The 13,118-nt window shown below is 35.6% G+C and overlaps 1 protein-coding gene across 1 annotated transcript; it reads right to left on the bottom strand.

Annotated features, from left to right (window-relative positions):
- Positions 1-11,976: 11,976 nt before the first annotated feature.
- LOC149176750 (uncharacterized) lies at positions 11,977-12,535 on the bottom strand. Its single transcript, XM_089423173.1, has one exon. It carries the CDS (start codon positions 12,533-12,535, stop codon positions 12,098-12,100), a length of 438 nt encoding a protein of 145 aa, XP_089279299.1. The 3' UTR covers positions 11,977-12,097.
- Positions 12,536-13,118: the final 583 nt, after the last annotated feature.

Raw genomic sequence — 13,118 nt, forward strand, 5'->3', positions numbered from 1 at the left:
GTTCATGATGAAAATATATCAAAGAAACATGTTTACCATCCTCCCTCTGGCTTACTGGTCACTCAAGGACTTTCAGAAACATGACCTTGCAAAGACAAATAACCAAAACCCTAGACCTAGACTTTTGACACTAAGTCCAAACAAGAGAAGCTTGACAAACTCAATGACTGATATGACCTGACCCAGCAAAGCCAAGAGGGGTATGAATAGACCAGCTCCTCCATCAGGATTATGGCATGCCTAACGGGATGCAAATTTTGACACTGATGAGACACCTACTAATGCAAATGCAAAGAGCTTTGATCACTGATGGAGGGCTTTCAAGACCGACACTAACATAATGCATAGCCATGTGTTTCAATAATGCACTATCTCTATTGGCCTTTTTCAGCTTTTCCTCCAAGTAGATGTTGACGCTCTCGAGATTAGCCTCTCGATCCTCATTTACCTGTTGCTCTAGAGAGGTGAACTCAATTTCTCTATGTTGGGCAGCTTGGCGATTCCCACGGATGCTCTGTAGCTCTATGATCACGTGCTGGTCCTCAAGCTGTTTATTCCGCTGCTCTGGATACCTGATATATTGGGTCTTCTCTGATTCTGAAGCTATCTCATCATCATGAATAGTAAAAAAACCTGATGGCTCACCTGAAGGCCTCTCCTCATGCTTGGGCTTCTTGCCCTTATCCTATACTTGCAGTGCTGTTGTCGAAAGCGAGGCCCCTTCCACACGAGGTGGAGATAACACTCGCTGTGCTGATGAAGTCAACAAGACCCCTTCCACCCCAGGTAGAGATAGTACTCGTCGTGTAGATGCAAATAAGGCCCTGTAGCCTCGTTGGTATGTCACATATGGAGGAGCACTTATATGCTCAGTCTCGGGAATGTCTGGCTGGTGTGAAGGTCCTCCCTCATCATGAACTATCTCGAGAGGTGGTTGTAATGCTGCAAAGTAATCACGGGAGATGAGATCTTCCCAAGTAATGCCCTGCTGTGCCAACTGATGCATAATGATAGATGCTCTTATGCTGATGTGTTGGGCTCTTCCTTTGTACTAAAGGCACCATCCTTTCTATGTTGCGACACATGAAAAACAGAATGTTCATCATACGTACCCTTGTGAAATGCATCAACAAAGGAACATGGTACGCATAGAGTCGTGAGAATCTGCCTTCGCAACTGAAATATCGGATGATGAGTTTCATCAATGGTGCATACTCATCCTTTAGGAATCTGAAAGGAAAAACTGCACTCAAATGTCTTATATACCCGGGCTTGATATATGGCTCATAGTAGAATCTGTCTAACTGCTAGCGTTTACTCCCTTCCTCCCCTACATTTGGTATCCCAGTGGCCTGAGCAATAGTCTCGGGTGACAAGGTGAAATTCACTCTGGCAAGGTTTACATGACCATCCTGCAAATGTAGAACAAATAAACGGACTAGTTCCTGATGATGCTGGATTTGTGAGATCCGCTCACAGTATTCAAAACATGATTGATATCGAAAACAGTCCATAACAAGTGGACATGCTTGCAATTGAGCCAAAGAGGTAGGCTCCTCCCTAACATGCTATCCACTTTTGCCACCTTTGTGATACCTCCGTGGCACATTAGGTACATTTACCTCCGATGTAGAGTCATTATCATAATCCTGCTCATATACTGACTCGGTCTCTGACATGTTCTTTAAAAACAAGGTAGCTGGAATATATATATGCTGATATACAACTGTGTGCAAAATTGACTGTAGACTTTTTCTTTTTCTCAAAATGTTGTGACCAAGGGGACACAAATATACAAGGGAATTGTTAAGAAAGGGAAAACATTAGGGAAATGGGGAAAATGGAAATAAAACAAGGAATTTAGGGAAGGGAAGGGGCATGGAAATCTTGAAGTTTTAGGGTTTGGGATGAGGTAGGGAATATATGTTTGTAGTAGAAGGGAGGGGTTAGGATTTGAGGGAGGATAGTGTAGGGTTCTATGAGGAATTATTGGGGAAAATATTGGTGAATATAGGGGATGGGAAACAAAGGAAATAGGAAAACCTTGGCAACATTTATTTTTGAAAAACCTACAACAATCTTGGCATTTAAATTAATGAACAAGGAGGGTTTTTACACTTGGTTTTTTCATGGCAAATATAGCATAATTTCTTTACATAAACCTTTCAAAACCAAGAATGAGCCATGGATAAAAGCCTACCTGTGATTTGATGCGTGAGAAGAGGTGTTTGAGTGTGTTTTGGACAAAGTCTGGGCATAAACTTCAATGCGCCGCGCGCCTCACCCAACGCGCCGCGCGCGTGTAAGATAGCACTGGAATTTGTCACCTGATGCACTGCGTGCCACTGATGCGCCGCGCGCCCAACCTGATGCGCTGCGCGCCCTGGAAACGACCCAATTTGCTCACAAACTCACAAAATTGCCTGTGAACAATGCTCTTTGCTCTTGGAATGTGGAATGGGTTGCAAATGAGGAGAAATATCTTCATATAGACTCCTTGTTGATTTTTGCTTAACCCAAAACCCATTTTCTTATGTTTGGTTGTTGACACTTTTTCAAACTTAATAGGCTCTGACCTTTTTGGTTTCCCCTTTTAAAATTGGTTGAAATAATGATTTTCTCTGATAATTTTTTGCAGGGATAGCTCTAATATGCTCTGGCAAAGGAGACCAAGGCTGCACTTGAACGATTGAAGAACTGAAAATTTTGACAATTTTTACAAAAATGAGATGGCGACTTATCTTCAAAACGAAGTTTTGAAGAGAAGTCCTATTTCAGCTGTAGAATGATGAAAATTATTGAAGTGATGATCTATTAAAGACATCCCTCTGGCCTGCTGGTCTTCTAAGACTTTTCAAGACAAAATTGACTCAACCCTAGACCTAAGACCTCAAAATTTAAAACATGATTGTAAATGACCTTTGAAGACTTATTTTAATAAACAGGCCTGAACCAGCAGTGCCAAGCACGAGGGGGAATGAGTGACACAACCCGCTTCATCAGAGTTATGGCATGCCTAACGAAATGCAACTGATCAAGGCTGATGGGACACCTAATCATGAAATGCAAAAGAGCTTTGATCTCTGACGGAGGGATAACTAGACCGACTCTAAGAGAGCGTTGGCCTTTCTAGCTCGTTAAAGTGATTGGAAATGTCATCCCTCCTGTATGATTTTATACTTTTTCAGACTCGAGTGATTATCTTATGAAAAAGTCGAGTTCTTGTCTTCTTCAGCTCGTTAAAGTGATTGAAAAAGTCATCCCATTTGTATTATTTTATCCTTTTTCAGACTTAAGGGATTATTTTACGAAAAATAACTAATGGAATTTTATTTTCGTCCCTTTTCAAACTCTCTAAACATGAAAAGGACCAAGTTATCCTTTTCGTTAAACTTGTTAAAAAAATAGCGACAAACTTGTCCATTCTAGACAGGACCGAGTTTCACTGTCACTAGACTCGTTAAAACATAGCGACAGGTTTGCCCGAAGGGAAAATTATAGAAGAAGCATATGTTATCCTCCTCAAGCTTGAGAAAAATAAAGAGGTACTGGTCGGTAATGACTGAGGAAAAAGGGAAGAAACTTGAAGAATTTATGGTAGCAGTTTGCTCTTGAACATGACACTTTCACTTCATCTCCATTATTGAGTTGGGTTGGGTTATTCTGTTCACCAGTCCTCTCACCATTGATCTTTCATACCATCCATCTTTTGGGGTTAATGCTACCAATTCATCTCAGTGTCACTGACATGTTCAAGAGAAGTCATTCGGTTGAGAAACCACCATCCAGTTAATATATCATCCACTGCAATACCTCCAACCTTCTTTTTTTTCATGACCACCATTCCTGAACCTTGTGTCATCAGTTCATTTTCACCCCCAGAAATCAATTGCTTCGTTTTGTGTCGTAGATGTGGGATACATCAAGGCCCTCCTACGACGAGTCACTTCTTGTCAACATCAGCTCATTATCCAAGAAGTTGACTTAGAAACACCCCTTTCAGTGCTTTGAAGCTTGCATACATCAATGGCAAGTTTCTCACTTCCGGCGACAAGTTGACTTCAATGGCCTTCGACCGAAAGATTTTTGCGTGGCGTTCGACATCGAATCATATATTCACACCACGTGAATTGTATTGTGGTGCCTTGAAGGTCATTATCATTATCGGTGATTTCTCTCGCGTCTATTAACAACTCACATTATTGGCTGGTAATTAGGTGACTTCAGAACATCTCTTCACATGGATTGACTTGTACATCGGGCGAAGATTGAACAAGTTTGAAGACCCTGGATCTAGTTTCATCCATCCGGGCTTCGATATATTTAGGGATATAAAAACATCAAATGTACAAAGGCGCTACACGGATGGTTGTTTGAACCATGGATGATGACTCTGCATTTGAAGAATCACCAGTCTGCATCTACAGATGACTATGTGATCTATGTACATGAAATGAATTTATAAAGCTGAGCATGGGAATGCCTACCTTAGCTAGATCATGAAATTTATATTATGATGATGTATTATATTGTAACTTATGTAGGTCACCTTCCAGTTCGAAACTTCGGATCCTCATGATAAATAATTTCACTCGACATCAATATTTACGACTTTATGCTTTAGGGGGCAACTTTTATAGACATATTTTGGCACATCAACCCCAAAATTATATGTCAATAAACTAGGGCTCATCAACCCCTAAAAGAATTGTTTCATACCCTAAAATAACATAGTCACCTGATTACATCATTCCCCAAAAGTTCCAGCTAAGAAACCATCAAGAAATGGCCTAAACTGAACCATACTGACTGCTCCACTGGCAAAGTGCAATGCATACTGAGTGGTACACTGCCAGGGTGTGATGCATACTGATTAGGCCTTCTATAGGGTGTGATGGACGAGGATGGACAAATGTCTGAGACAGTTTGCTAGGTGGTTGCTCATGGAATCTTCTAGAAACTTCTCCTATGACACTTGCCTCTCTAAATTCACCCAGGGATGAGTAAGAGATCTAAGAAATCTCCAAGTGGAACCAATTGTAACAAGTGGAATGACACTAATCAAACCCCATGGATGACTCACACCCTTGCACACATCTATAAATGGATCCCTCATCTAAGAGATCTAGAGGCTAGAATATTGTGAATTGCAAGGAAGTGTTGATAGTTTGTAATGGAGGGAAGAGCATTGTATTGTTGGTGTGATCTTTCTATTTCATCAGGTGAAGAGGGATTGAAGCTGGGAGGATGATGCTGGATCAAACAACTGGGTTGTAATTCTCCCTTCTATTAATAAAGTTCTTCAAGCTTTTTTCCATATGATTGTGCAATTGTGAATGTTATCACTTGTGAATGTTTTCATTTGTTCATTATATATCTAATTCTGTAATGTTTATGTTGTAATAGATCACGATGCTTTGACATTCTTTGTTGTTGTACTTGTGCAGGTAATCTCCATGCGGGTTAAGTATGGGGAGGAGTTGCAAGCTCTATCAAGGGGGAGAGAGATCAAGCAAGGGATTAAGCGGAAGATCCAAGTTGGTTCCATTATCTTTCTCTTATCTGTTACACATAGAAGAAATCATTGAATTGCTTTAAACTATTGTTTCTAGGGCAACTGCCAAAGCTAGAGGGCTAGTCATTCGACAAGACACTAGTTTTCCCAGAAACACCTTGTCCTTAGGTACTTCCATTTCTTTGACTTCTGCACTTCCTAATTTCTCTTGATTTTTTTCTCAAGAGAATTAATGACAATAATCTCATGTTCAATTGTTTCTTATTTTTCTAGAGTCTTTATTTTTCATGTAGTTTCATGTTCCTCTTTCAGATTTTGTATTGATGTGGATTCAACTTCTTCACCTGTGACAACAAAACCTTCTAATTTTTTAATTTCTTTGAAGTGAGTTCATTGAAATTAAATTGCAAAAATTCAGTAGATTTTAAATCTTTGAATGAAATGTTGAGATGTATAGCCTTTTCCTTTAGAAAATTTTTGTACAACTCCTCTTTAAATTCCTCCAATTGTCATCTTGATTCACTATGTAGGACTTTGCCTCTTTGGATAGCTTATTGAAAATCATCAATGCATATAAAAACCTCATTAAAAGGTGGTTCCCTATGAACAAAATTTTTAATATAAATGACTGTTATATAATGATGGCTAATGAAACCTTGGGGATCATAGTCATAATGGGGAAAAGTAAATAACCAAATTTCCTCAAGCTATTTGGCTTCTATGATTTCGTGCCCTTTTTCTAGGATATTAATGTCACCAAAATATATTGGGAAATTAGGCTAGAGTTTCTTTTGTAACTTACTCATTCTTTTGGCTTTCCCATACAAAACAATTTGATTATCCACTTCTTTCAAAACAAGTCTTTCAGGAATATATTGGGGTAGAAGATGGGGACCAACTTCGCTGCCAAAAAATCTGATGTAGGAAAATAATTCTTCAAGAAACCAGTGATCTATTGATTCTAGGCCTTCTTTCAGACTATCACTTATTATGGGAGGTATTGTTCCAAACAACACTTGATGCTAAGGAATGAAAACATAGTGGAAAATATTATAAAAATGGTTTTTAAAATTAGACTCCCATAGCATAGGAGCATAGTTTTGAATCTGTAGTTGTTGGTCAGATGGGTAATTCCATTTCATGAGGGGAAATGGGACCAGAGGCAATAACAACATCTAACAAATAGGCAGACATACAAAAACCATAATTGAACCCGGGGGGATATGACACTTACAACTTCACTGAATCTGTGATATTCTGTAACAACAGGTCCGCTCAATTTAGGTGTTTCCTCTCATTGAAAATATTATGGGTTATTGGGATCCATTTAATTTTACAATGCTCATGATCTTGTTCCCTATATAATCTACCTAGCATTTTAATAAGAAATCTAAAAGCTTCTTAAATTTATCTATTGGATAGTCTTTTTTTCCTTTGAGCTTGAAACCTTCTAATTCTTCTCTCAACCATTCTTCAATCACTATATCATAATTCTCTTGATAGTTCTTCAAGACAGTACTTCAAAACTTATGAAGGAACTTAAAATTAAGTGGGATTTATGGGGGACTGGACTTATATATGGACGATAACACTTCAGATTTCCAAGAGGCTATCACAATTTCTTGATGGTCAGATATTGTTCGAGTTTTAATATCAGCGCGAGAGAGAATCCACAAAATCGTGTCATAATAGGGAAAAATTATGGCCCTAGTTTCTACTTTATGTAACTTTGTTGCTATAGGATTTCTTCAAATTGTTTTTTCTTCGTTCTAGTAGCTCTTGGACTTTTTAACCATTCGCTTTGCTCAAAGAATTCAAATATCTCCTGCCAAGTCATTGTACTTGCATTTTGCGTCTTATAGGTTGAATCTGACATGAATAATGTGCCGAAGTTCACTTTTTGTGTTGGTCCAACATACATGCTCTTAATATTTTCTTTAATATTCTCTATTTGTTGCTTTGCCGCTACAAATTTTCTCTTTTTCCCATTGTATAACCTGTAAATAGTAATAGAGGAAATATAACTTTTGGTTATTTAAAATTTGAAATGAAATTTAATAATTTTTAAAAGAAATAGCATTATGCTCACACTGAACTTTTTTGAAACTAGTAATTTGTTTCCTTAATTTCGTCGTTCTTGCAACATGACTTAAGAAATGACCATGCAACCAGAACACCCTATGATCTTAAATTTTCACTTGGAGATTTTTCATTTTTTGGCATTTTAAGAGTTGTAAACATTAAAAAAGCATATATAAGTATTGATAACTCAAAATTTGGAATTGAATTCATCAATTTGGAAAAAAATTAACATTATTTATAATAAATTCCTCGAATTATTTATAATAAAATTCCTTGTCATCCTAACTTTCTAGTCACATGGCCGGAAGGTCGTGTAGTCCAAAGGTTACTTTTTTTTACAAAATCTTTCTTGATCCATTCTGTGACTTAATTCTTCAAAAAAAAAAAAAAAATGTTTAATGCTTCTTCTTTTTTGTGATGCACAAAAGAAAAAAGGCTCCTTGTAAACCTGATAATAGGAATGCAAATTATTGCCTGGATTTTTGAATTATATCTTTCATATCAAAAAATTACAGAACATGGATCATGGAACGCATGAGTATTTATGTTTGATTTCGAATCACAGTGAACATTAGCAATAACATAGAGACTTTTTATTCCTCTTGAGTTCAATTAATTTATGCTCATATTTACCTAATATTAGCAATAAAAACTCGATTAGTAAATGTCTAAATAATTTGTTGGACTCTAGTTACTTGAAACTAACGATCAAGGCTAGATTTAGTAATTTCTAAATAATTATTCACATGTGTCATAGTTAAAGTTATTTATGTAGTTTGTGTTTGATAACCACAAAGAAATTTTTTTAGGTAGCTAAAAGCATATTATATACTTGTTATACATAGAACTATTCCTCCAACTAAAATACTAATCTGCTTTGATTTTTGCTTCCAAAGTAATCAAATATATTTTTGCAACAAAATGCTTTGAAGTCACTTGTATCATGTGTAGCGATATTGCAGTGAAAGCAATGAATAAGAAACATATAAAAATAGAAAGGACAAATGAGTGACAAGCTTTTTGGATTCTATTCTTGGGGTACATCTAGCTGAGACCTAACAATGTAAACTTTGAAATGGGAATTGATATTGTTACCTATTTTGTAGAGATAGCAAAAAAGTGACCTGATTTTGAAAATGGGTGATGCAGAACGAACATGTTTTTTTTATAGCATAGTTTTTGGAAGGAATGTCATGGGAAGGATAGTTTTATGTAAATTACGTTTTAGAATGGTAGTGATTTTCATGCTGATTTTAAAAAGTGAGTATTCTGCATCACCCCCTTTTCTTAAAAGACTTGTTTTTTGGCTTTAAATTTTTTAATGTATAAAATGTAAATAATTATTTTGTAAATTTGATCATTTTTGAAGTGGTCGTTTTCTTCACATTTTCTTGTTTTTTATTTTAATTTTAACTTCTTCTTTTTTAGTGAGGTTTTTATTGTTTTGCATTTTTAAATTAGGAGGTCGATATTTAGAATTTTTGATATTATACATATTTATACATCCTTAATTAATTTTTCAATCCACATGAAATAATTGTTTCTAAAAAACAATAATTTTTAACAATGGACATAAAAATAACCATTTTTAACATAAATATAACTAAAAAACTACACGTTTTGATAATTTTTTGCTAGAATTGACATGTCAAAATCACAATTTTTATACAAAAAATTTAACTAAAAATGGTTAAATAATAGTATTTTTTTATGAATTTCATGTGAAAAAAATAATAATAATCACTTTTTTTCAAAAAATAATGATTAACTTAAAATTAATGCGAAAATCACATCTTAGAAATATTGAACGCATAACAAGCTTAATTGAGTGTTTATTCTTCTCATAAAATGTCAAAGTCAAAACATTGCAAAGCTTTATTTCCAAGCATAACTTAAATTTAATCAACAATGTCACGTAATCCAAACTCTTCGTCCTCTAGGGTTTCATCATTGTCTTCTTCCACAATATTTTCTGCTTCCTTTTGCTCATTTTTCTCTTCTAATGGATCTTTGATGTCTTCGAATCTCCCAATGTATGTCTTTCCAAACATTCCATGTAATGGTGGGTGGGGTTCCTTTGCCTTTTTTGCCACACGTGATTCACTAAAGTCCCCTTTCTTCAACCCAATTTCTTGCATTGCATCTGGAAGAAATTGAAAAGCATTAATTCTTTGCTGAATGAAAGGCTGAAATGTTTAGAAATTTTCTTGAATAACTATTTCAAATACCATTTATGAAAAGATGGTAATGCAAGCACATAGAACCAATAAATAAGATTTCAAAGATGCAAGAGAATGTTATTGCCTAGTGGACAAATCTCTAGTCTCTCTACAAACAAGCTACACCAAAACCATAAAAAAAACTAAGCAAGTTATTAAACCTTCCTAATTTTAGTTTATTAGGCATAGGTCACTATGTGTTAAATATCATAGTCTAAAAATAAAATAAGTAACTTGCACCTCAAACTTACATTGAAAAGAAACATTAATATCAATGATCCAATTTCAATTGAGAACAATAGTTTATTATGAGGAAAACAAAAAGAAAAAACACTTTTATTTCTAATTGAAACAAGGAGAAAATTTCAATATAAAAAACTCAACACCCATATCTAGATACATTATCACCGCATCTTTTTGACTAAAAATCAAGCACCGGAGAAAACTTTTAGTATAAAAACTTGAGCATCCATATATAGATACATCAACACCCCATCTTTTTGAGTAAAAATCAAGCACTCCTCTTTGTACATTAAAAAGGAGGGATGAATCAATCTATCTTGGTTTATGAGGAGCAATGAAAGAATTTTTTTTTATAATCTTCTAGTTTAGATCAACTAAATAAAAAGGTGTAATAACTAATCATTTAGTTTGGGTTGTTGTTTCTAAAAGGGTATGGCCCAAAGCTTAATTATGTCCAATGTCACTTCATAATCTAATGATATGTAAGAAATATCTCTTCCACTTGAATTAATAAGACACTAGAAACCTCACATACTCAAAACAAACCTATTGAAAACAAATTTGATTCAATAGACCTAATCAAAACAAACATACAAGAGAATGTAAAAATGAACATTTGAGTATACTCAAATCTTGAAATTTGTGATCCCAATTCATAATTCTTTATTTATTTCTATCTCATCATACGTTAATTATTTTAGCAAAAGAAAAAGACACCTACATTTCTATCTTATTCGGAGTTCATTATTTTGGAAAAGAGAAAGAAACCTATGTGTTCATCTAGAACATGGAGAAGAGGTAAACTGTGTTAGATTGTCTCTTTTTCTTTCGCAATACACACCAATAACCACTCTTTTTAGCTTGCCAAGATTATTTAGCATCAAAAAATATCTGACAATGGAAGATTGGCAAATATTGTGTCATACACAATGATTGGAAAATATTGTGTCATACCCAATGAAAAACAGGATGGGAAGAAAACAAATAGATGTGGCAGATCCATGGGTGAAAAAGAAAAGTCATAAATACTAAACATATTCCAGATTTTTATAACTGCTTGCAAACCTGGCATAGATGCCTAATCTATGCATCATGAATAAGAGATTTGGATAGGTTATAACTCTGAGCTTAATAGAATTGTCTAAACTTGTGACTTTACAAACTCCTTTTTGTTTGGGCACAAGAAGGTCCTATAAAACCACAAGCACTTCTACCTTATTATTCATGATGATGCCAAAATCAATAAACATATTATGAACGTTTTCTTCCTTATGTCACCACCTCAACGCCCATGTCACTTTTATAAAATAAAATGTACTTATCATTCTACTCAATATTCATTTTTATCAAAATTCAATATTTTCACAAACATGATCACTTTAAAACAGTTTATACCAATTTTATACCAATTTTCAAAATTAATAAAACAAACTCAACTAATTTAATAATGGTCAATTGTAATATATAAAAAAAACTCACTACATATCATCCACTACCAATGTTAATCCAGTGAAGAAAAATACACTATAATTCACCAAACACAATTAATTTTATATTTATTAAAAAAAATCAAAATTATATATGTTCAAGTCTACATGTGAAATTCATTTATATGATTAAGACTTGCTTACACACTTGTTTCGCTTGTAATCAATTCATCTCAATAGAATTATCAGCGAAAACAAATCTTATCTATGCAAACAACAATGTACTACTAGTCAACACTCATAATGTTCTCCATGTACCGAAAAATCAAAATAACCCCCATATAGTAAACACAAATCATATTTTCTTAATACCAGTGGTTAATTATCTCCATGCAACATATAAAATTGAAAGAGAAACACAACATTTGCATATAATTACCCAGAAGTGAGAATAGAAAGTCTGGAGGACAAGATATATTTAGGTAGAAATTTAGCGTTTTCAGACTTTTTCATGGCTGCAACAACATAAAAACCTAAACCAGTAGAACTTCCATCAAGCAGCCTTTATTTATAATACTGATCAGCAATCCCACATCGCAGTGGCCTTCTTCTCAGTCTTTGCTGTTGAAGTACTCGGCAGGGAAACACTCCCCAAGATTGGCATAGCTCTTGAAATAAATCTTAGGAGGAGTAGCTTCCTCGTCCACAACGATCTCACGAACCAGGACATAGAAAGGCATGTGTCGTTTCTTTGCCTTCACTCCCTTGACGTTCGTCATCTTGTTCTTCTCCAACTGGCAAGAAATCTCAATACCATACTGCACAAAGTTGTTTGCGTGCTTGAAGTGGTGTTTCACACCACTCTTTTGCTTTAGCCAGATTTCCCCAGTGGTTTCAACCCCGCCCCCATCCTCCACGTTCTCCAGAGGCATGAGGAGACCCTTGGGACTTCCATAGGTTTCAAGAAGCTCCAGGGCTTTCTCCAGGGTTTCATCTCCCTTGAATATTATCACGTCTTCACGCTTGCTCATTACTGCTCTCACAGACATCGTGACTGCCGAAGAAACCCTAAATATCAAAACCTTAACTATGAAACCCTAATGTATTGAAACCAAGAAAAAGGCTTACAGGACAGAATGTATTCAGCACTGCTATTTATATAGCAATAACAGTAACTGGGATGCAGAATGTGGACTTCAGATACTCAACTTACCTCCCAAGAGAGAGCAGAAAGAACTGTCCAAACAGAGGTAAACTCACAGTTGCTGGCCGCTTCGTCCTGCATTCCTCAGATGAAACCATGGATTTGAAATGTTCAGAAATTAAAGCAATACTCAGCACTGCAAAGTAATAAAGAAAATCCAACGAAATGAAACAATGCCCACATACATACTTTTCAAGAAAGAGGGCAAATGGTGTAAGCACTAGTACCCCCACCACGTTGGAGTAAACAATGAAAGCCAGAGGGTTCAACCCCTTTGATAATTCCTTCCCAATAAGAACACCATTCACTGCATAACTAATCTGCATACCCAGCAAGGAGGCATAGATGCCCAACACTTCTAGACTGCAAAAAGGGCGTTTGTCACTGTACATTTTGGATTGGCTCTTCTTCAATTAAAATCCCCGCTC

Source organism: Pinus tabuliformis, chromosome 4_1 (genome assembly GCF_031772625.1).
Source record: "Pinus tabuliformis cultivar Carrire ecotype Pingquan chromosome 4_1, CPIR1, whole genome shotgun sequence".
NCBI classification, from domain to species: domain Eukaryota; kingdom Viridiplantae; phylum Streptophyta; class Pinopsida; order Pinales; family Pinaceae; genus Pinus; species Pinus tabuliformis.

Excerpts from the sequence above, each read along its gene's own strand:
- LOC149176750 (XM_089423173.1), bottom strand. The coding sequence starts at position 12,535 with ATGTCTGTGAGAGCAGTAATGAGCAAGCGTGAAGACGTGATAATATTC.